This window comes from Stenella coeruleoalba (genome assembly GCF_951394435.1).
Source record: "Stenella coeruleoalba genome assembly, chromosome: 18".
Classification (NCBI taxonomy): domain Eukaryota; kingdom Metazoa; phylum Chordata; class Mammalia; order Artiodactyla; family Delphinidae; genus Stenella; species Stenella coeruleoalba.
In genome coordinates, this window is record NC_137164.1 from 23,295,451 (window position 1) to 23,320,837 (window position 25,387).

At 40.5% G+C, this 25,387-nt stretch overlaps 1 protein-coding gene across 1 annotated transcript in view; it reads right to left on the bottom strand.

Moving 5' to 3' along the window:
- Positions 1-10,376: 10,376 nt before the first annotated feature.
- DNAJC15 (DnaJ heat shock protein family (Hsp40) member C15) overlaps positions 10,377-25,387 on the bottom strand; it is a 70,345-nt gene continuing 55,334 nt past the window's right edge. The window contains exon 6 of the mRNA XM_079903432.1: positions 10,377-18,582. Coding sequence (XP_079759558.1) covers positions 18,512-18,582 — 71 coding nt within the window. The 3' untranslated portion in view covers positions 10,377-18,511. The remainder of the gene's footprint in view (positions 18,583-25,387) is intronic.

A 25,387-nucleotide genomic window follows, 5' to 3' on the forward strand; every position in this document is an offset into this window, starting at 1 on the left:
TAAGCTGGCTTCACTTAGATAAAAATGCTGTGGGAAAAGGAGAGGCCCCAGGGTGATTAACCTGTCAGGCCGTGGGGACGGCCCTGCCAGCAGCTCCCAGAGTCCCTCCCACACCACCCTTTGGACCTCAGTCCTGTCGCCTTCCTGAGCTGCGCTCCTGCTGAGCCCGTGTAGACAGGCTGAGACACACAGGGTGCGTCTAGCGCAGGGATGCTCAACCTTGGCTGGACATGGAAATACCAGAGGGGCTTTAAAAAAGTGTTGCCTGGCTCCCACTCCAGAAAGTCTGATGGTCTGGGGTACTGCCTGGACATTAGGAGTTGTAAAAGCTACAGAGGTGATTCCGAGAAACAGCGGAAGTGGAGAATCACTGACTTAGTGAAATCGGTTATGTGCACAGCTGTGGAGTTATGCCCCAGGCACCATGCTTGACGTTTTACACATATCACTTTATTTCATCCTCACCGCAATTGTGTGAAGTAAGTGAAACGATCCCCATTTTACAGATGAGGAAACTGAGGACTCTTGTCCAAAGCCACACAGCAAGTAAGTATACGAGCCAGAATTTAAATCTTTATACAACTCTATAAAGTTGTGTAAAGCTGACTATAAAGTTATATGAGGATTTTCCACTAGGGGGGTGGGGTGGTGGATGGGGGTTGGTGCCCCTGACCCCCGTTGTTCAGCGGTCAACTGTATTGCTATTCATTATTTTTAAAAATCCACTTATTGTTGTAATATCTGTATAGTACTTGAAATAAAAAAACGGCAAAGCCGAAGAGATAGGCAAGTAAAAATGAACATTTTTGGAAAAGCTACCGTGTACAGGCACTAATCTGGTATATCTGTAACTATGAAATCATTAAACTCCCCAAATTACCCTCTGAGGTACATATTATTATATGCATTTTATGGGTCAGGAGACCAAAAGAGAGGCTACAAAACTTTGACCAGGTCACTCTGCGAATAGAAAGTGGATCAGGGATTTATTTACACTTAGGTCTACGTGCTGCTTCTATAGATTCCATGCTCCTTAGAGAACAGTGAATCCAAGTGGCTCAGAAAAGGCTGTGCCTTGCCCAGGCACACAGCTCATTAGCTGCAGAGCTATAGGACCAGAGCCCATGTCTTCAGTCCCCAAATTACAGAAACTCAGGTGTGTTCTTTGAGAAAAATTGCCACCTTCAAACATATTTTTGAAAAAGCAGACACAAAATTCTCAAATAAATCTTTATGGGCTAATTTAAGTTAGACATGCAGTGTTATCAGAAAATGCCCTGATAGTAACGAAGATAATAACGAAGATCTGTGGTCCTCTCCCCTCTGAAAGCACTTTGGATGGGAGAATACAGTTTCCCAAGGGGCATCAGCATAAATATTAGCAGCAGGAAGAGAAAGACTAGGTACCATCCTCCTCTGAAAGCGGATCAAATTGGTAACATGTGTGGGTGTGTCTGCTTAGTGGAGTGGTTGGAGAACAAGACCAAAGATGACTCCATGTCAAGTGAAAACATCGTCATATAGAGCCAAACATGTGCAGATCCCATTAGAGCAATGCAACTCAGTTGCAGGTGCTACCTGGCAGCTCTGCACCTGGCTCTGTGAAACACACTAATTGGCTTCAAGGTTTAGTCGGACACCTGACTGGCTGGGCTGTAAAGGAAAATTTTAGACACAGCAGCGTGGTAGGTTTGCAGCCTGGAGCCCGTGCAGAGCATTCTATGCGTCATGGAGTATGTGCTTGACATTGGCGAACTCATACACCAAGCCCCAGAGACAAAATTTAAAATAATGCAGTATTACCCAAGACAGATTCCAGTGAATAGAAGATCTCCCAGTCACCTGCAAAATGAAGCAACAATTCATGCCTGGAGCTGGAAATAAAAAATTTAGCTTCAAAGCCTGTGCTATTAGGCCATGGGTGAGAAACTTTGCCCATTTACAAAACAGGAAGGTTCAGTGCTCTGGTGACTCCGTGCAAAGGCAGAATGGCTCTTGGATGGAAAAAATCAATGTTGCTCTTCCTCGCAAAAATATGAATAATGCGCTGAACAAACACCTCTCTCCAAGGAGTCCAGAGCATTCAGTGCATTTCTCTCCATTGGTTCCCATTCCTTTCTCATTAGTCTCATTGTCTCCCTCTGTGGGCAGGCAGGTGGGTGGGTGGTATCCCAGAAGGAGAAAGCAAGGCGAGGCAGGCTGGGGCGCTGGGCTTGGACCCGCAGCTCACGGATGGTCTGGGAGGAATCTCACCCAGGAGCCCCGAGGCTGCAAGAGTCCTGAGGTGTCACTGGTGCAAGAGTGAAAAAGAGGCCAAGAATAGGAGAGGACAAAGCCGACGGGCTCACTAAGAGAAAGAGAAACGTTCACTGCCATTGTGGATTTCTAACTCCCAGACAGCAAAGACCAAAAGCTGTTTTAGGCTAAGGCAGCCTTGGGAACAAAATTGGTGGTGTTGGGGGTTGGATGGGGGACGCACAGCCTAGAATTAAGTAGAGTCGACTGCCACACATCCCCTCATTGAATCCAGAAAGTCGGAACCCATATTGTAACTGAACACTAAAAATCGTTAAACCTCTTTTGGTTGATCGATTTGTCCCCTGAAGCCAATTTATACCATGGTAATCACACCACTGCCCAAGAATGACGCTCTGAGCAGTTACCGCCTGACCTGCTGACCTCCACTAACGAGGTGTTCGCGCCTCCAGATATTTCTGGTCAGTTTAGCCCGACTGTTCTTTCCCCAGGGGTAACCGTCAGCCAGGCTTTGGGGGAAAACATCCTACTCCCTTGATATTAAGAAATACAAGAGGTCCTCAGACCTACTGACACCAGACACCACTCAGAGCCCTGAGGGAAGAAGCTATAAACAACAGAGCATTCCTGAACCACACGCCAGACCCTAGGAACCGCCCTTCAGGCATTATGGCTCTATTAAAAAATTAATCCAAAAAGGAAGATGGTAACACATTAAAATCATCTATTTGTTGTTGTATTTCCACAGAGTAATATGGAGGGCATAGCTGCTTCACATACATCTTGAGCAAAAAATTCAAATTAATAATTTCATTATTTGCATACTTTCAGGTTTTCTCTGATTTTCCTCTTCATTACGTTTCTTAAAATTTAACATCACACACACCCTACATATGCTTGCAGTTTTCGTATCACGGTAAATATGTACTCAATTATGTCTGTAGAGGAAACCGATGTTCCATACGTAAATCCCATTAACAGAGTCAAATATAACAGACTCACTGCGTGATTCTGTATATTGTTCTTAATTCACCAGACTGCTGTGAAAAACATATTCCTCCCCTGATGAAACAAGATCCAAGCTCGCATTTGATGGTAAACAGACTCTTCATGTTATGTTGGCCCAACATTGTCAGTCCTCCTTTCTCTACCGACTTGAAAACACTTGATCACAGGACAGTCTCATGACAGCATGAGTGATGGCAACACACACGGTACCCTCTGAAGGTCTAACTGGCCTTGAAAGAAAAGATAATTAAGATGTGACCATTCCCCAGGGCACGGTGTGTGTGGGGAGATGATGAAAGGGTGGGAGACGAGAAACAGAGGGCACGACCGTCCATACTCTCCCCCTGTTAGACGCTGGAAACTGAACAGTGGCCTTATTCTTCACTTACCCCAAGTACGGGATCCTGGCATGTGTGCAGACATTCAATGACATATTCCAGGGGTGACAGCTGGGTTGTGTCAGCATTTCTATTACCAATGCTTATGTTTAGAGTTCTTTATGCAGTCGAAAGTGCTGTGGGTCAAAAATTGACGTGAAGATATACCTCAGGCAAAAAACAACTAAACAAACCCCGGAAGCAGGCGCTTTCTCTGGCATTTGCATTAGAAGATAAATACAAAAATCAATTTTAAAGCACTGTTGGGCTGATTTCTATTTTTTTCCCTTGCTTATTTTGGTATGAGAGGTGAAAACCCAAGTTTCATTAAAGGCTTCTGAGAAAATCCACATGTCTATGATTTTGGTTTCTGACAGCTGCCTTTAGAAGTGATGGCATCAATACTGTGTCCTGAGGGACAAAGGGGCAGAGCATCTCCGCCAGCATGGAGGTCTAAAAAGAAATTAGAGCAGGGCCTGTACAAGGGCTCACAGGGCAGATGAAGTTACATAACACATAAGGTTAGTGTCTTTTCTTCAAGAGTTGTACAACGGAAAAAATTTAGTGTAAATTCAATTTTAGCAAGTCAGCTTTAATTTTAATTGTATTTGGAAAACTAAATACATAGACGCATCTTAGAGTTTATCCTTTACAATTTTAAAGCAAAACAAACATGGCAGTATTTATTATTAATTATTTTCACAGATAGGATTTAAAAAAAATCTGTTTACAAGGGGAAAAAAGCCCAACAAAAATACAGTATATAAGTGAGTACAAAATGCAGTGGAACAGAATGCAAATTGAATGCCTAAGTACCAAGAAGCTGAGGAACAAAGCATACATCAGGTCCGAGGGGGGTCAATTAGGGAAGGCTGCATTTCTGTGTGTACACGCTGCTCTTTCTGCAACACTGCTATCCAACATTCCAGGCCAGCCTGGGAGATGCAGACTGTGCAAATATAGTCTGACATCTCACCACCAGAGGAAAACTATTATTAGATATTTTCATCCTACTCCAGAGGCATGGAAGCCAAAATGTAAAGTTTCTAAAGTCAGCTCTTGGTTATCCACATTCATAGACGGAAACAGCAAAAGCAAGGGTAGATAAATGGAAAGATCGATGAGTTGGCTTTGGAATGCACTTATCTTTTGAATATAGGTATATCTATGTTCATGGAACTCACAAGTCTGCTATTAATATTACAGTCATGAGGAGGTAGAAATCTCCAAGAGTTAAACCTTTTCACCATTTGATTAGAGCAGGTGAAAGAACAGAGAGTTACGTGACAACCTTAAAGACCCAGTCTTACAGGAATAAAGACACAGACCTACTAGAGAATGGACTTGAGGATATGGGGAGGGGGAAGGGTAAGCTGTGACAAAGTGAGAGAGAGGCATGGACATACATACACTACCAAACGTAAGGTAGATAGCTAGTGGGAAGCAGCCGCATAGCACAGGGAGATCAGCTCGGTGCTTTGTGACCGCCTGGAGGGGTGGGATAGGGAGGGTGGGAGGGAGGGAGACGCAAGAGGGAAGAGATATGGGAACATATGTATATGTATGACTGATTCATTTTGTTATAAAGCAGAAACTAACACACCATTGTAAAGCAATTATACTCCAATAAAGATGCAAAAAAAAAAAAAAAAAGACCCAGTCTTAGGTTGGTGACTACAGTTCTATGGGTTCTATTAGACAACGCTCTGTGCAAAATTTAATTTTGGAATCCGGCATAAAAGCATGGCTTGAACCAATAACCCAGTCCACACTTGGGAATACTGGAAAGCAATTTTCAAAAATTCTTCTGAGCACTCAATTTCCTTTCAAATGCAAGTTACCTCTTTTTATTTCAGTTCTCTTTTTAATCTTAATTTTTTTCATTGCCTCTCTTACTTCTTTCAGTAAATGCAGGCTTCTTATTCTCATCTGTATTATACCGAGTAATTTCTCCATTTCTCTCCCCAAGAACTGCTGCTTCACTTTCATGAGCTGTTTTCTGAACCTTGCTCTAGATGTTCTCCTTGAAAGCTCTTACCCAGCAGTGTTTCAAATAAAATCTCAACAAAGTTTCCTCCAGCCACACTCTAAGTCAGAGAAGCTCACACTGCTAAACTCTACGACTGAACTTTCGCTATGAGTGGTCAGATGGACATCACAGGCTTCTGGAGCAGAAGGAAGGACATTAGGGACTCCTTGCTCATGCCAAGTGACACTGCATCCTGCCATAAACCCAGTTCCCAAATTATAACCCAAGGGCACAGCTGTCAAAAAAGGAGCCGAGAGCAAGCCCCGTTAATTCTACCATGATTTCTGCACTGTCTACAATTAGTGCAGTAAAGGTAAAGCACATGGGCTTTGGAGTCAAGCCAAACTGGACTCGGATTCCAGTCCCACCTCTTACTAGCTGTGTATTCTTGGCAAAGTTCCTAAGCTCCTCTGGGCCTTTGTCTCTTCATCTCTAAAATGGGCACAGAAATAGCAGCTGCCTCTCAGGGGTGCCATGAAAATTAAGAGGGAGAACGCAGGCAGGCTGCTTGGCACAGCAGTTCCCAACTGCTGATTTAATTGTCCAGGGCATTTGCCCCTCTAAGGTGAGGGGCTAGTTTGAAATTTACGGTTGACATCTAGCCTGAGTGATCACATTCTGCCCATGTGGCACTGAACTCCCTCTTGATGTTGGAGACTGCATATCTGTATCTATGTAATAGTCTGTTCAGACTTAAAACGTTGGCCAGTGCTGCCAGGCACTGCTGAATAGAGCGGAGGGGGACAGGGTTATTACGACAGGAAGAGAAATGAACAGTACTTAATGAACTTCCATTTCAATTGAGCAGGGCTTTTAATAAAAAAAAAAAAAAGGAAGAAAAAGCTTTTTATAAATTCTTTGCTCAGCAACAATAAAAAAAAGGGAAAAGCGCACTCGGCTGGGAACAGGAGCTACAGAGCTCATAAAAATTATTAGAAGGAACATTTTCTTTGTCTACCATACCCAGCAATTTCACTAGTGGGCAGTGATCCAGATCACTTAGATTGCACCTAAAAAACGAGTCCAGAGAACCTTCTCAACTTTTCCAGCTAATAAATCATCTAACCTCCTAATGTGTCCAACTCCACCATAAATAAAATGTTGGCTCCTAATTCATGGCGTATTTTTGACAAGTAGATGACACTGACCTAGTGTTAACAGGATGTGCTCTTTGGATATGCTCTTTTTCCACTAGGAGGAAGGCTCAGTGCTGACACATTTACTCACTGCCATTAAATCCTCCTTGTAGCCAGAGGCCTGTGTCTAGGAGGTGCTGGGCAAGGCGCAGAGTCTCTGTGAATGGCGCGGCTCCCACTGTGCCAAATGAGCTGGCCTCCTAGTATATTTCACTTCTTGCTGCAGCCTCTGTAGCTCGTCCTAAGTGGGTTGAGTCATAGAAACTTCATATTTTTTGACATTAAGGGCCTGGCTAATTCATCTTCCCCCACAAATGTCATTAAACTACCTTAAGCTAATTGCCAAATGTGTTGCAGATTCATCATTAGAAGCTCTTTCAAGGTCCCCCATGACAAGCAGAGGATTTCTATACGTGGATAAAGTACGTTATTTCTTATGACCCTGCTGGGTAATCACAAGCATACCCAATAATACAACTCTTAATATTTCTTAATTCAAAAGTATCAGGAAAAAAAAAGTTCTCTATATTTAAGAATCTGCTTTTTTCTTCTATTTAGTTTGAGTTTACAACACATCTTAAGGATGAACCTATTTTGTATCTTTACTGCCTGATATAGTAAGTATTCAATATTTGCTGAATAACCAAAATGCACTTCAAACTAAATAAAGGAAATGACTTGAAGATTAAATAAAACAATGTCTCCCTCAGTGAACATACTTTTTTCCTTACTAAACTTCTCTCCACTTTTTTTTTAAATTAATTATTTATTTATTTATTTTTATTTTTGGCTGTGTTAGGTCTTCGTTGCTGTGCACGGGCTTTCTCTAATTGCGGCGAGCGGGGGCTCCTCTTCGTTGCGGTGCGCGGGCTTCTCATTGCAGTGGCTTCTCTTGTTGCGGAGTATGGGCTGCACGCGCACGGGGTTCAGTAGTTGTGGCTCGCAGGCTCTAGAGCACAGGCCCAGTAGTTGTGGCACATGGGCTTAGCTGCTCCGTGGCATGTGGGATCTTCCTGGACCAGGGATCAAACCTGTGTCCCCTGCATTGGCAGGCAGATTCTTATCCACCGCACCACCAGGGAAGCCCAACTTCTCTCCACTTTTGACTTCATGCTGGAGACTGGCACCATCAACTATACTGTAAGTGGCATTCTGTGCTCCCCTTTAATTAACTGTCTACTTGACTTACACTTTCTCTGGAATCTGGGAAGTAACTGCTTTGTTTTTCAAAGGTCTTTCCTAATCCCTCAGATTGCATCTAAGATGTAAGAATAAACAGAAACGGGCTTCCCTGGTGGCGCAGTGGTTGAGAGTCCGCCTGCCGATGCAGGGGACACGGGTTCGTGCCCCGGTCCGGGAAGATCCCACATGCCGCGGAGCGGCTGGGCCCGTGAGCCATGGCCGCTGAGCCTGCGCGTCCGGAGCCTGTGCTCCGCAACGGGAGGGGCCGCGGCAGTGAGAGGCCCGCGTACTGCAAAAAAAAAAAAAAAAAAAAAGAATAAACAGAAACTGCAACATCAATAAAGAACTTAATTAAGAAGAATATGCAATGACAGCAAATACATAAAAGCAATCTTAACTGAAGATAGGTAACCATTCAAATAAGCTTTTTAAAGATAATAAGGAGTTGAGTGGGTAGCTGTTTATCCAATTTTATAAGTATTCCGCCTTTTAGAGACTGAGTACCAAATTAATATCTACCTAAAAAAATAGTTGTATCATCTGAAACTACACCAGCTAGTTGAACTTAAATTCTACATTCCTGAAGAATTTTTTAAAGGCAATGCTGGGACTTCCCTGGTGGTCCAGTGGTTAAGACTCTGTGCTTCCAATGCAGGGAGCACGGGTTTGATCCCTGGTCGGGGAACTAAGATCCCACATGCCACACTGCGAGGCCAAAACTTAAAAATAAATAAATAAAGACAATGCCTTAACTGATTTGATTAAGGGGGTAAACAATTCAGACCCTGCCCTGCTACATATTAAAGATGGCCCCTCATTCTTCCACAATCCTCTATATCCTCTCCCTTTGAATCTAGGGGGGCTCCATGAAAGAGTTTTCCATTAAAACTGCCCGTTTTCAGACCCAGGTTGAGTTGGCAGCTTCCACTTCCTGTCTCTTAGACTGCAGCTGCTGTGGTGTGATGATGCCCTAGTAGCTCCGGGTAGAAACCTCTGTACCAAGGAACTGAGGCTCCAGGCCAACACCCCCGGTTAACCTCTAAGCCAATAGCCCCAGCTGATGCTGCATGGAATGGAGATGAGCTGTCTCCACCACGCATTAACCAAACTGCAGATTCAAGAGTAAAATAAATGATTACTGGCACACCAAACCTTAATTCAAGGTATTCTACCAGATGGGACACTGAAAGAAGGAATTTGAGCACTTGATATATGACTAAATGCTTTACACAACCTTATTCCCTATAATAACCTTTTTAGATAGGATTCTTATTTTCTCTATTTTATAGATGATGCAATTATAAGACTTGCAGATTAATTGCCCAAGATCATGTGATAGGAAGATGGTATTCAAAATCAGATCTGTCTCTTGGGCACATGCTCAGCAGATAAATGAGAACAGAATGAAGGAAATTCCAAACTAATGCTGGGGACTCAAATTTTCATGAATACAGTATGGAGAAGAAAATGATGTCAATTAACAGGTATGTCCTGAGGGTACCCCAATATTGCTTAGCATAACTTTCAAAATCAGTGGTAACATTTTCTGAAGCATAGTATTCAGAAAACAACATTTTTTTAGTACTTACAACTTTATGATGTCTACTAAGTGCCAAGTGCTCCACACTAAAGAGGTTACAAAGACGAACGACAAGATTCTTGCTCTAAAGGCGCTTGCACTTTTGTAGAAGAAATAAGTCATGTTACACAAAGAGTTGTTTCACAAGGTACCATAAGTGAGGAATAAAGTGCTGTGGGAATTTATTCATTCATTAAAGAAATATTTATTGGCTGCCAGTGTAGCAGTGACCAAGACAGATATGGTCCCTGCTCTCAAAGAACTGATGATTCATGATATTACTTTCGCTGGAAGCACCAGAAAAGGAGGGATAGAGATTTTAGCTTGGCCTTAAACTACACTGAGGCTTTGGGGATGTGGAGAATTAGGAGGGTTTTTGAGGTACAGGGTAACAGTGAGCAGAAAAAATATATATATACTAAAGCACAAGAAAATTAGGACACACAGGGGGATTTTAAGAACCATATTTTAGTGACTCTAAGAATCAATCAGTTAAGTCAGCCATTCATAATTTTACGTACCAAAAGAAAACACAGTCGGATTACCCTGTGGTGCAGTGGTTAAGAATCCACCTGCCAATGCAGGGGACACAGGCTCGATTCGTAGTCCGGGAAGATCCTACATACTGTGGAGCAACTAAGCCCGTGCGCCACAACTACTGAAGCCCGTGCATCTAGAGCCCATGCTCTGGAACAAGAGAAGCCACCCCAATGAGAAGGCTGCACACTGCAACAAAGAGTAGCCTCTGCTCGCCACAACTAGAGAAAAGCCCGCGTGCAGCAACAAAGACCCAATGCGGCCAAAAATAAATAAATAAATTTATAAAAAGAAAAAAAGACATAGTTAACATTTACAGCAATAGCTCTCCACCCAGGGCAATTTTGCCCTCCAAGGAACAATTGGCAACATTCACAAACATTTTTGATTGTCACAACTGAGGGGGTGCTACTGGCCTTTCATAGGTACAGGCCCCTTGTTGCTAATCATCCTACCATGTGCAGGAGAGCTCCCCATAAAGAGAAATTATTCAGCTCAATAAGTCAATATTGCCAACATTGAAAACTTCCCCACTGGAGAGCTTCAAGATGGAGGAGTTAAGATGTGGAGCTCACCTTCCTCCCAACAAATACATCAGAAATACATCTACATGTGGAACAACTCCTTCAGAACACCTACTGAATGCTGGCAGAAGACCTCAGACTTCCCAAAAGGCAAGAAACTCCCATGTACCTGGGTAGGGCAAAAGAAAAAAGAATAAACAGAGACAAAAGAATAGGGATGGGACCTGCACCAGTGGGAGGGAGCTGTGAAGGAGGAAAGGTTTCCACACATTAGGAAGCTCCTTCACTGGTGAAGATGAGGGGTTGCGGAGGGGAAGCTTCGGAGCCACAGAGGAGAGCACAGCAACAGGGATGCGGAGGGCAAAGCGGGGAGATTCCCACACACAGGATCGGTGCCGACCAGCACTCACCAGCCCGAGAGGCTTGTCTGCTCACCCAACGGGGCGGGCGGGGCTGGGAACTGCTACTTTAACCCCGACCTGTCTGGGCAGGAACAGACGCCCTCAGGTGACCTACACGCACACGCAGGGCTAAATCCAAAGCTGAACCCCAGGAGCTATGCAAACACAGAAGAAAAAGGGAAATTTCTCCCAGCAGCCCCAGAAGCAGTGGACTAAACCTCCACAATCAACTTGACGTACCCTGCATCTGTGGGATACCTGAATAAACAACGAATCATCCCAAAATTGAGGTGGTGGACTTTGGGAGCAACTGCAGGCTTACGGTTTGCTTTCTGCACCTAATTTGTTTCTATTTTTATGTTTATCTTAGTTTAGTACTTAGCGTTTATTATAATTGGTAGATTTGTTTTTTGTGGTTTGGTTGCTCTTTTCTTCCTTCCCTCCTTACCTCCTTCCTTCCTTCCTTTTTCTTTTTCTCTCCTTCTCTCTCTTGCTCCCTCTCTCTCTTCTCACTCTCTCTCTCCCTTTTCTTCTCAGCCGAGTGGCTGACAGTGTCTTGGTGCTCCAGCCGGGTGTCGGGCCTGTGCCTCTGAGGTGGGAGAGCCGAGTTCAGGAACACTGGTCTGCCAGAGACCTCCCGGCTCCAAATATCAAACAGTGAAAGCTCTCCTAGAGATCTCCATCTCAATTCTAAGACCCAGCTCCACTCAGCAACCAGTGCCAGACACCCTATGCCAAACAAATAGCAAGACAGGAACACAACCCCACCCATTAGCAGAGAGGCTGCCTAAAATCATAATAAGGTCACAGAAACCCCAAAACACACCACCGGATGCGGTCCTGCCCACTAGAAAAACAAGATCCAGACTCATCCACCAGAACACAGGCACCAGTCCCCTCCACCAGGAAGCCGGCACAACCCACTGAACCAACCTCACCCACTGGAGCAGACACCAAAAACAACAGGAACTACAAACCTGCAGGCTGCGAAAAGGAGACCCCAAACACAGTAAGATAAGCAAAATGAGAAGACAGAGAAACACACAGCAGATGAAGGAGCAAGGTAAAAACCCACCAAACCAAACAAATGAAGAGGAAATAGGCAGTCTACCTGAAAAAGAATTCAGAGTAATGATAGTAAACATGATCCAAAATACTGCGAATAGAATGGAGACAATACAAGAAACGTTTAACAAGGACCCAGAAGAACTAAAGAGCAAACAAACAAGGATGAACAACACAATAAATGAAATTAAAATTCTCTAGAAGGAATCAATAGCAGAATAACCGAGGCAGAAGAACACATAAGGGACCTGGAAGATAAATTACTGGAAATAACTACTGTAGAGCAGAATAACGAAAAAAGAATGGAAAGAATTGAGGACAGTCTCAGAGACCTCTGGGACAACATTAAACACACCAACGTATGAATTATAGGGGTCCCAGAAGAAGAAGAGAAAAAGAAAGGGACTGAGAAAATATTAGAGGAGATTATAGTTGAAAACTTCCCTAATACGGGAAAGGAAATAGTCAATCAACTCCAGGAAGCACAGAGAGTCCCATACAGGATAAATACAAGGATAAACACGCCAAGACACATATTAATTAAACTATCAAAAATTAAATAGAAAGAAAAAATATTAAAAGCAGCAAGGTAAAAACAACAAATAACATACAAGGGAATCCCCATAAGGTTAACAGCTGATCTTTCAGCAGAAACTCTGCAACCCAGAAGGGACTTGCAGGACATATTTAAAGTGATGAAGGAGAAAAACCTGCAACCAAGATGACTCTACACAGCAAGGATCTGATTCAGATTTGATGGAGAAATTAAAACCTTTACAGACAAGCAAAACCTAAGAGAATTCAGCACCACCAAACCAGGTTGACAGCAAACGCTAAAGGAACTTCTCTAGGCAGGAAACACAAGAGAAGGAAAAGACCTACAATAACAAACCCAAAACAATTAAGAAAATGGTAATAGGAACATACATTATCGATAACTACATTAAATGGATTAAATGCTCCAACCAAAAGACACAGGCTCGCTGAATGGATGCAAAAACAAGACCCACATATATGCTTCTATAAGACACCCACTTCAGACCTAGGGACCCGTACAGACTGAAAGTGAAGGGATGGAAAAAGATATTCCACGCAAATGGAAATCAAAAGAAAGCTGGAGTAGCAATTCTCATATCAGACAAAACAAACTTTAAAATAAAGACTATTACAAGAGACAAAGACGGACACTACATAAGATCAAGCGATCAATCCAAGAAGAGATAGAACAATTGTAAACATTTATGCAGGCAACATAGGAGCACCTGAATACATAAGACAAATGCTAACAGCCATAGAATGGGAAATGGAAAGTAACACACAATCATACTAGGGGACTTTAACACCCCACTTTCACCAATGGACAGATCATCCAAAATGAAAATAAATAAACACAAGCTTTAAATGATACATTAAACAAGATGGATTTAATTGATGTTTATATGACATTCCATCCAAAAACAACAGAATACACTTTCTTCTCAAGTGCTCATGGAACATTCTTCAGGACAGATCATATCTTGGGTCACAAATCAAGCCTTGGTAAATTTAAGAAAATTGAAATCTTATCAAGTATCTTTTCTGACCACAACGCTATGAGACTAGATATCAATTACAGGAAAAAACTGTAAAAGATACAAATACATGGAGGCTAAACAATACACTACTAAATAAACAAGATATCACTGAAGAAGTCAAAGAGGAAATCAAAAAATACCTAGAAACAAATGACAATGAAAACACGATGACCCAAAACCTATGGGATGCAGCAAAAGCAGTTCTAAGAGGGAAGTTTATAGCAATACAGTCCTACCTCAAGAAACAAGAAACATCTCAAATAAACAACCTGACCTTACACATAAAGCAAATACAGAAAGAAGAACAAAAAACCAACAAAGTTAGCAGAAGGAAAAAAATCATAAAGATCAGATCAGAAATAAATGAAAAGGAAATTAAGGAAATGGTACCAAAGATCAATAAAATTAAAAGCTGGTTCTTTGGGAAGATAAACAAAATTGATAAACCATTAGCCAGACTCATCAAGAAAAAAAGGGAGAAGACTCAAATCAATAGAATTAGAAATGAAAAAGAAGAAGTAACAAATGACACTGCTTAAATACAAAGGACCATGAGAGATTACTACAAGCAACTATATGCCAGTAAAATGGACAACCTGGAAGAAATGGACAAATTCTTAGAAAAGCACAACCTTCCAAGACCGAACCAAGAAGAAATAGAAAATATAAGCAGACCAATCACAAGCACTGAAAGTGAGACTGTGATTAAAAATCTTCCAACAAACAAAAGCCCAGGACCAGATAGTTTCACAGGCGAATTTTTTCAAACATTTAGAGAAGAGCTAACACCTATCCTTCTCAAACTCTTCCAAAACATAGTAGAGGGTAGGAACACTCCCAAACTCATTCTAGGAGGCCACCATCAAACTGATACCAAAACCAGACAAAGATGTCACAAGGAAAGAAAACTACAGATCAATATCACTGATGAACATAGATGCAAAAATCCTCAACAAAATACTAGCAAACAGAATCCAACAGCACATTAAAAGGATCATACACCATGATCAAGTGGGGTTTATCCCAGGAATGCAAGGATTCTTCAATATACGCAAATCAATCAATGTGACACACCATATTAACAAACTGAAGGAGAAAAACCATATGATCATCTCAATAGATGCAGAAAAAGCTTTTGACAAAATTCAACACCCATTTATGATAAAAACCCTCCAGAAACTAGGCACAGAGGGAACTTACCTCAACATAATAAAGGCCATATATCAGAAACCCACAGTCAACATTGTCCTCAATGGTGAAAAACTGAAACCATTTCCTCTAAGATGAGGAAAAAGACAAGGTTGCCCACTCTCACCACTATTATTCAACATAGTTTTGGAAGTTTTAGCCACAGAAATCAGAGAAGAAAAAGAAATAAAAGGAATCCTATTCAGAAAAGAAGTAAAACTGTCACTGTTTGCAGATGACATGATACTATACATAGAGAATCCTAAAGATGCTACCAGAAAACTACTAGAGGTGATCAATGAATCTGGTAAAGTAGCAGGATACAAAATTAATGCACAGAAGCCTCTTTCATTCCTATACACTAATGATGAAAAAATCGAAAGAGAAATTAAGGAAACACTCCCATTTACCATTACAACAAAAAGAATAAAATACCTAGGAATAAACCTCCCTAAGGAGACAAAAGACCTGTATGCAGAAAACTATAAGACACTGATGAAAGAAATTAACGATGATACAAACAGATGGAGATATATACCATGTTCTTGGATTGGAAGAATCAACATTGTGAAAATGACTATACTACCCAAAACAATCTACAGATTCAATGCAATCCCTATCAAACTACCAATGGCATTTTTCACAGAACTAGAACAAAAAGTTGCACAATATGTATGGAAACAGAAAAGACCCCGAATAGCCAAAGCAATCTTGAGAAAGAAAAACGGAGCTGGAGGAATCAGGCTCCCAGACTTCAGACTATACTATAAAGCTACAGTAATGAAGACAGTATGGTACTGGCACAAAAACAGAAATATAGATCGATGGAACAGGATAGAAAGCCCAGAGATAAACCCACGCACCTCTGGTCAACTAATGTATGATGAAGGAGGCAAGAATATAAAATGGAGAAAAGACAGCCTCTTCAATAAGTGGTGCTGGGAAAACTGGACAGCTACATGTAAAAGAATGAAATTAGAATACTCCTTAACACTGTACACAAAAATAAACTCAAAATGGATTAAAGACCTAAATGTAAGGCCAGACACTATCAAACTCTTAGAGGAAAACATAGGCAGAACACTCTATGACATAAATCACAGCAAGATCCTTTTTGACCCACCTCCTGGAGAAATGGAAATAAAAACAAAAATAAACAAATGGGACCTAATGAAACTTCAAAGCTTTTGCACAGCAAAGGAAACCATAAAAAAGATGAAAAGACAACCCTCAGAATGGGAGAAAATATTTGCAAATGAAGCAACTGACAAAGGATTAATCTCCAAAATATAGAAGCAGCTCATGCAGCTCAATATCAAAAAAACCAAACAATCCAATCCAAAAATGGTTAGAAGACCTAAATAGACATTTCTCCAAAAAAGATATACAGATTGCCAACAAACAAATGAAAGGATGCTCAACATCACTAATCATTAGAGAAATGCAAATCAAAACTACAATGAGTATCACCTCACAGCAGTCAGAATGGCCATCAAAAGATTTACAAATAATAAATGCTGGACAGGGTGTGGAGAGTAGAGGACCCTCTTGCACTGTTGATAGGAATGTAAATTGATACAGCCACTATGGAGAAGAGTATGGATGTTCCTTAAAAAACTAAAAATAGAACTACCATACGACCCAGCAATCCCACTACTGGGCATATACCCTGAGAAAACCATAATTCAAAAAGAGTCATGTACCAAAATGTTCATTGCAGTTCTATTTACAATAGCCAGGACATGGAAGCAACCTAAGTGTCCATCAGCAGATGAATGGGTAAAGAAGATGGAATATATATATACAATGGAATATTACTCAGGTATAAAAGGAAACGAAATTGAGATATTTGTAGTGAGGTGGATGGACCTAGAGTCTGTCATAGAGTGAAGTAAGTCACAAAGAGAAAAACAAATTCCATATGCTAACACATATATATGGCATCTAAACAGAAAAAAAAAAGGTTCTAAAGAACCTAGGGGTAGGACAGGAATAAAGCCACAGACGTAGAGAATGGACTTGAGGACACGGGGAGGGGGAAGGGTAAGCTGGGACGAAGTGAGAGATTGGCATGGACAAATATACACTATCAAGTGTAAAATAGATAGCTAGTGGGAAGCAGCCACATAGCACAGGGAGATCAGCTCGGTGCTTTGTGACCACAGGCATAGGGTGGGTGGGAGGGAGGGAGATGCAAGAGGGAGGAGATATGGGGATATAAGTATAGCTGATTCACTTTGTTATAAAGCAGAAACTAACACACCATTGTAAAGCAATTATACTCCAGTAAAGATGTTAAGGAAAAAAAAAGAAAAAGAAAACTCCCCCACTACAGTATGTCATAAATTGAAAAATGTGTCTAGAATATTAAGAAAGCATTTTAAGATAGATGAAATACAATAGTTCAGCTTATCTGGGATGAACCCAGGGTTGTGAAGGAGTACTAGAAAATAATGCTGGTATTCTGCCTCTGAGTCTCTTTTGTCACTTTTAGAATAGTAAAGTGATGATGACCAGGGGCTGTTTTGAGAAAATAATTTAACATGCTGTACATTTCAGGGCCAGGAGTTCCAGACCATGTGTTCATCCCCTGCTTTGGAGAAATCCTGCACTCTAATCAAACTAACTAATACATCCTATTTCTGCTAATTGTGACTGATCTCAGGGGAAACAGAAGAGTCACCAATCATATGGTACATCTCACTGTTTTTAAAGCCAAGGTCTATGCTACTCGTGATTCTATGAAGCTCCCCCTGATGCTCAATTTAACATATTGTTTTCTTTTTCTGAACTTCTTTAGCATTGCCTCTCAAATAGTATTTGTGTGGTTTATCTTTTCCCTAACTGTAAGTCCCTTTGGGTCACGACCCATGACTGGTTCACACCTGTAACTCTCAAGGAACCTTACAATGCCTCGCACGTTACAGGTGGTTAATAAATATTTGTAGAATGAATAATTGAATAAATATACAGTACCAGAAGACTATAATTAAATACAAATCCCTCAGACTTCTCCCAGCTCTTTTCAGGCTTTCCTCACAGGGCTCATTTTGTAAACCTTTAATCATTTTAGTCGCTCTCCAAGTTCTCATGCTTCAGCTATAGGGTCTCAGGGAGAGCAGAGTTCTTTCCTAACCACTGCTTTACAAAACACCATTTAGTAAATGCAATCAACTTTCAAATCACTTCCCCGGGATGGCAGCCAGTGTTTGGTCTCAAAATATTTAAAGCACCTCACATAGGCAGAGTACTAAATTCCTCTGAGGAAACAAGGGACAACATGAGCATAAGTATAAGCAGCAAGAAACTTTCTACCCATCGCCCACAAATTCCAATTATATTACCGATGATTATACTTGTACGGGGGGTTGGGGGTGGGGGGGAGGAATTCGGAACTAACAGAAGTCTTAAAATGTATGACTATCAGAGAGAGGAAGGAAATAAGGGGGAAAGATCAGTGATTGCATTTTAACCTGTTCCTCTGAAAGATAAAACAAAGATGGATTGTTCCTCTTTTATTATTATATAGCTTAGTAGTGGAAGAAATAATTGTGGTCACTACATGTATGAAAATTATGAAGGTCATGATTTAACTTGCAGGACATTTTTTATAAGGTCCCCCTTTTTCTCCTTCAGAGTGGTCCTTGAGCATCAATCAATGTTTGGTGGCTGCTTCTAGCAAGTCTTTTGCTTCATTAATTTTGGTTGCTAAGTAAGGAGATCCACCTGAGAGGACAAAGAAAAGTAAATGGATTAAAACACACTTCATTATTGACAGTTTTTAAAGTCTCAAATGAAATATAATACTTATGGAGTACAGACTTAGAGTCACTGTGCCCTAAAATAAAACTGTCAGTTCTTTTTTAGAGTTCTTCACAATGAATTACTGCTGATGCAAAGAACAAGAGGAAAACTGAGGTGAATTTCAAATGCAGAATCTTTATAAATCACAAACAGACGCTTTTTGACATACAAAAATACTGGCCCCAAAACTGTCACGTTAAAGCTATTTAAGCATCATACACCTTCTGACTTCTAGTCCTGAACACTTTCATTGCTTAACACTAGAACTAACAATCATATTACAGTTCACCAGTCCCTTTGTGTTTGTTTTTATTTTTTTTCTCCCCTTGAGTACAAATGATCTATAGCTGTTGAAAACATAAGACCTCAGTAGTGCACAACAAACCAAAAACATCTAGATAGCACTGGTGTGTATATTGTCCTGACTTTATCCAGGCCTTTTACTGATATCATACCACCCATTTTAAAAAGGAAAAAGAAGAAAAAAAAAAGGGGGTGGGGGGGAAGAAAGCAGGGAAACAGAACAGCATAAGGGCAATGCTGAAGGAGCTATATTTAGTTTTTTACCCTTGAAGATATCACTGACATTTTCACATCAAGATTTGAATCGCTATAAACACTTACGGATTATATCACAGAGTGCCCTTGAATATACAATAAGAATTACAAATGAAATTGATGCAAGTTTCCATATGCACTTGACTCTGAAATAAACTGACTTCAGGATTATCTTTGAAAATGATCTCAGAATTAGGTAATGTCAATCTTGGTAACAAGCTGGTTAAATTTTGAGAGTTACCAATGTAATGCCAGGCATCCTGTATATCCTCAACAACTACCAAAATATTAATTGAACTCAAACATAACCTTTAATTGATTGATATGAATTCTGGATATTTAAATCACTGGCCATAACATGCTCATTTAGCAGAAAGAAAAAAAATCAAAGGCATGGAAGATCGAAAGTCTCATTAAACATTATATTTATTGATGGCAATGTCAGAGGAAAAAAATTGACAGTTTATTCAGAAAAACATTGAATTACCCTTCACCCTCTTTTAATGAGAGGGACACTGGACTTCTCAGTTATGTGCATGGCAGAAACTTTGGGTTCGGCACTCATTCTACCTTCCTAAAACTTGGAAAAGGCCCTAAGCCTAAAACTACGATTCCTATATTCTCTTCAAGTAGTGTTTGATTCAAATTAGGATCTATCAATGAGAGGCAGTCTTGTGAGATTTGAAAGGCTGAAGAGAAAGGTTTTCTTGCTGGGCCTCATTGTTACTGCTGCTAGCAAGTGAAATCATGGTGTAGTGATGGCCGCAGCTGTGCTTTCCTTACAGTTCTAGTGGCAGTCCATGAGGTAGTCAATGAGTAGCTGCCCTGACAGCGCAGCTCTGTAATTACTAGGGGAGCCATTCTTGTACGCCAAGTCTAAAATGTACTCCTTTAGACCTTCCAACAATTTGTAACCATTCATTCCCTGCACTAAATGCTCTCCTGCTTAAAACCTCTGGTTTCTGGCACTGAATCTTGACTAATATAAAATATATAGGATACATATCCTTTATTTAATGGAAACAATGCAGTTTTGAATCTTTCGATCCTGCTCAGGTTTCTTGGGGGAATCATCTGGATTCCATTTAATTAGAATACTCATCCTCTGGGCTTCCCTGGTGGCGCAGTGGTTGAGAATCTGCCTGCCAATGCAGGGGACACTGGTTCGAGCCCTGGTCTGGGAAGAGCCCACATGCCGCGGAGCAACTGGGCCCGTGAGCCACAATTACTGAGCCTGTGCTCTAGAGCCTGTGTGCCACAACTACTGAAGCCTGTGCTCTAGAGCCCAAGAGACACAACTACTGAGCCCACCTGCCACAACTACTGAAGCCCACGCGCCTAGAGCCTGTGCTCCGCAGCAAGAGAAGCCACCGCACCACAACGAAGAGTAGCCCTCGCTCACCGCAACTAGAGAAAGCCCGCAGATAGCAACGAAGACCCAACGTAGCCAAAAATAAAAAAATAATAAATTAATTAATAAAAAAAAATTTATCAAAAAACTAACACTGGATATACATTGACCTCAATGAAGTTTGATGACACTATCAATTCATACTGTCCAAAAATAACTGGGGCTCAGCAAACCCATGATCAAAACCACTGTGATGAGCATAGTAACTAGGCATTATTCTAATACAGTATTTCATTTGGTTCCTCCAACTATCCTTTGTAGTTGCTCAATTCTTATTTTCATTACATAAAGAGAACTGAATCACAAAAAAGTTCAGTTACTTGCCCAACACTAGCCACAGAGTTAAAATGAGGTGGAGTCAGGATTCCCAGGAAGGTTACCACACCACACTGTCTCTCACTCTCTTTACAAACTTCTTTGCTTATTCAGTTCCTACCATGTTAAACATTTGGTTGTTATAAACCTTTTCTACTTTCTTCAAGCCGGTAACCCCATCCCAGGTCCTCTTCCTTCTTAGGAAGATTGAAATCATGCCTTGTGGTTTACTTTTAAAGTATATGTCTATCTACTCATTACATAATAAATACGTTGAAGAGCAATCATGTCTTAGATCTCTCTGTATTATCAGCACAGCTCTGAGTACACAGAAGGGAGTGGAGACGTGTCCTTGATGGGGAGAAGGAAGTGGTGAATCGCTATTCCCTTATTTTCTTGCATCAAGTACCAGTTTCAGAAAAGTAAAATCACTCCAGAGAGACAGAAAACAGGATAAACAAGTGTGTTACGAGTGGGTGCTTTAAAAATAAATATCTGCAAAACATCTGGGTAAAACACTCCTAACCAGCACAAGAGAAAATAAGCAAATATTCTACAACTAACAATTGTTACAAAGTTAGGTACAGGCAGACCTTGTTTCCTCACGCTTTGTTTATTGCACTTTGTAGATACTGAGTCTTTTACAAATTGAAGGTTTGCAGCAACACTGTGTCAAGTAAGTCTTATCAGTGCCATTTTTACAACAGGTTTATTTTTTAATTATGGTATGAACATACATTGTTTTTTAAATATAATGCTATTTCACACTTAACAAACAACAGTATAGTGTAAACATAACTTTTGTATGTACTGGGAAACCAAAATATTTGTGTGACTTGCTTTATTGCAATATTTGCTTTATCGGAGTGGTCTGGAACTGAACCTAGTATCTTTGAGGTATGCCTGTATAACTTATCACTAATGTGAGTTTCAAAGAAAGTACACCAATGTGAGGATTAAGAATATATAAGTTCCTTTTTTCCTTGGGTCTTCCTTATGCAGATCCATATATTCCTTAACTCTCGTTAAAACTTATGAATGTCTACATCCCAAATCTGTAAGACAGAAGTAAGAAGTATTGCCATCTGCTGATCTGAAGGGTTCTTAAAAGCCACCCACCCTTCTTAAAAGAAAGATGTTAAAATCACATTGAAGCACATAGGAGACTGACTTCTCTGAACTTCAGAGAAGTTCCAGTGATCTGCTCCCCAGTGAAGCTGGTGAAAACTATATAATAACCCCCAACCATTTGTAACCTCTAGAAACGATCTTAAAAACAAAAAGAAAAAAGAAAAATCTACTAGAGAAGATCTATGAGAAGTCAGTAGGAATCTGTGGTAAACGGCTCCCTCCTATTCCCCTCCCAGCTCAGCAAGGCAGAGACTCCATGCTGGACTGCTCTAGCAGGAACACAGGCCTCCATCTCTCCCCAGCTCCTGGACAGAGGGCTTTCTTTCTGGGAGGAGCAGGACGGACCTTCGTATTTCTCTTCCTACTCCCAGTTGCCTGGTGCTGAGGCTCAGCCACAGGAAAGTGGAACAGAGGCTCTACCGTGGACATGGCTCCCTTAGAATAAATACTGGGACCTCAGCAGCTCTTTTCCCAGCCCACAAGGCATGGTGGTTTCACACCAGGATAGGCAAGCTGAGAAGACCTCTGGCTACTTCACTAAAACCATCCAGCCAGTTAATAAACAAATAATCATAACAAGCTGGCCTGGGCGGTGGGGGGTGGCAAACCAATACCCAGAGCTGCTATAATACATAATCTAAAATATTCAGTTTCCAACAAAATATTTCAGGGCATGTAAAGGAACAGGCAAGTATGACAGTATGACCCATACACACATCATGAAAAAAGTAGCAACAGAAACTATCTCTGAGAGGGACCAAATGCTGGATTTATGGAAAAAGTTTCCAAAGTAGCCATTATACATTCACAGAACTAAAATTAAAAAAATAAAATCACTAGAGGGGCTCAAGAGTAGATTTGACCTGGCATAAGACAGAATGAGCAAACTTGAAGATACAACGATTGCGATTAAGCAAACCGAAGATCAGAGAGAAAAAGGAAAGAAGGAGAAAAAACCAGAGCCTCAGAGAACTGTGGGACATCATAAAGTCCATAAAAATACATGAAATGGGAGCACCAGGAGAGGCAAGGAGAAAAAACAACCTTTAAGGATATGCTGGCTAAAAATTTCCCAAGTTTATTGAAAAACAATAACGTACACATCCAAGAAGCTCAACAAACTCCAAGTAGGATAAACTTAATAAGGCCTAAAACACACATCATTAAAAAATGTTAAAAGTCAAAGACAAGGAGAGAATATGGAAGGCAGCATTAAATTAATTAAAAAATGAGGCCATTAGACTGAGGTGGCTTTAATGCCTTAGTAGACTACATAATCAAACTAAAACCTAAGGCTATAAATCTCTCCACATTAAGAAATTAAAACCTGAGTACAACGAATCACAAACAGCCAACTAGACTTTTCCAAGTAAAGCAAATGCTTACGCTACAGCCAAGCAAATAATTTTCTTGGTTTGATTCGGCCTCTTCTCTATAAAAACCTTTTCACTAGAGGGCTCCTAACCACTTTCGGATTGGTGCTGCCCAATTCAAATGAATTTTTGCTCAAACGAACTCTTAAAATTTTTAATATGCCTCAGTTTATCTTTTAACAGTAGCAAGAGAAAGACAGTGTGACACTTATAAAGGAACCCAATAACATAAAAAGCTAACTTAGCAGAAAAACAATGGAGGCCAGGAAGGCAGTGGTATAACATAAAGTCCTCAAAGAAAAAACTGTTGACCAAGAATGCTATACATTCAGCAAAGCTGTTATTCAGAAATGAAGGTGAAATAAACACTATCCTAGATAAGCAAAAACTGAAAGAATTTATTGTTAACCGATCCACTTTAGAAGAAATACTAAAGGAAATTATTTAGGCTGAAAGAAAGTGACCTCAGACGGTAATCTGAATTTACATATACAAAGAGCACTAGTAAATGTAACTTTGTAATTATAAAAGACAATAATAAATGCCTATTTTGCTTTCTTCTCTTAACTGATTGAAAAGGTAACTGTAAAAAAATATGCATAAAATGTACTGTTTGGTCTGTAACACAGAAATATAATACATGCATAATACACATGCTAGTAATAGCACAAAAGTGTATAGGAGCAAAGCTGTTATAGATTAAGAAAATAACAGCAGACAGTAATGATTCTAACAATGTACTGTTCAGCTTGTAACATTAGTAGATGTTATGTGTATAACAATAATACCACAAAAGGGGGAAAATGGGAATAGAGCTATATAGAAGTAATATTTCCATATATATTATAAGAATTAAGCTAGTATAAATCTGAAGCTGATTCTGAGAAATTAAGATGTATATGGTAAACCCTAGAGCAATTACTTTTAAAAACCCTCAAGAATAATGAAATAATAAAATCAAAATACTACATTAGAAAATATTCAGTGCAAAAGAAAGCAATAAAGGAAGACTAACAGAGGGGTAAAAAAGACATGACATGGAAAACAAAAAGCAAATGCAGGGACTTCCCTGGTGGCACAGTGGTTAAGAATCTGCCTGCCAATGCAGGGGACACAGGTTCAAGCCCTGGTCTGGGAAGATCCCACATGCCGCAGGGCAACTAAGCCCGTGAACCACAACTACTGAGCCTGCACTCTAGAGCCTGCAAGCCACAACTACTAAGCTCGCGCACCACAACTACCGAAGCCCATGCACCTAGAGCCCATGCTCCGCAACAAGAGAAGCCACCGCAATGAGAAGCCCACACATCGCAATGAAGAGTAGCTCCTGCTCACTGCAACTAGAGAAAGCCCACACACAGCAACAAACACCCAATGCAGCAAATAAATAAATATTTTTTAAAAAGCAAATGCAGACATAAATCCAACTATATCAATAATAAAATTACATGTGAACGGAATAAACAATCCAATCTGTCATTAGGTTGTCAGGTTGGATTAAAAAAACATGATCCAACTAAAGGCTGTTTACAGGAGACAGACTTTAGATTCAAAAACACAAACAGATTGAAAGTAAAAGGATGGAAAAAGAGGTATCATGAAACACCAACCACAGACAAACTAGAATGGCTATACTCATGAGACAAAATAGAGTTTAAAACAAAAAAGTGTTCCTATAAATATATATGCTCTTAACAACAGAGCACCAAAATATATGAAACGAAAACTAAGAAAAATGAACAGAGAAACAGACAATTCAATAATAAGAATTAATGCCCCACTTTCAATAATGGATAGAACAACTAGACAGAAGATCAACAAGGAAGTAGAAGACTTGGACAACACTTAAAACCAACTAGACCTAACAGATATCTACAGAACACTCCACCCAACAACAGAATATACATTCTTCTCAAGTGCACATGGAACATTTTCTAGG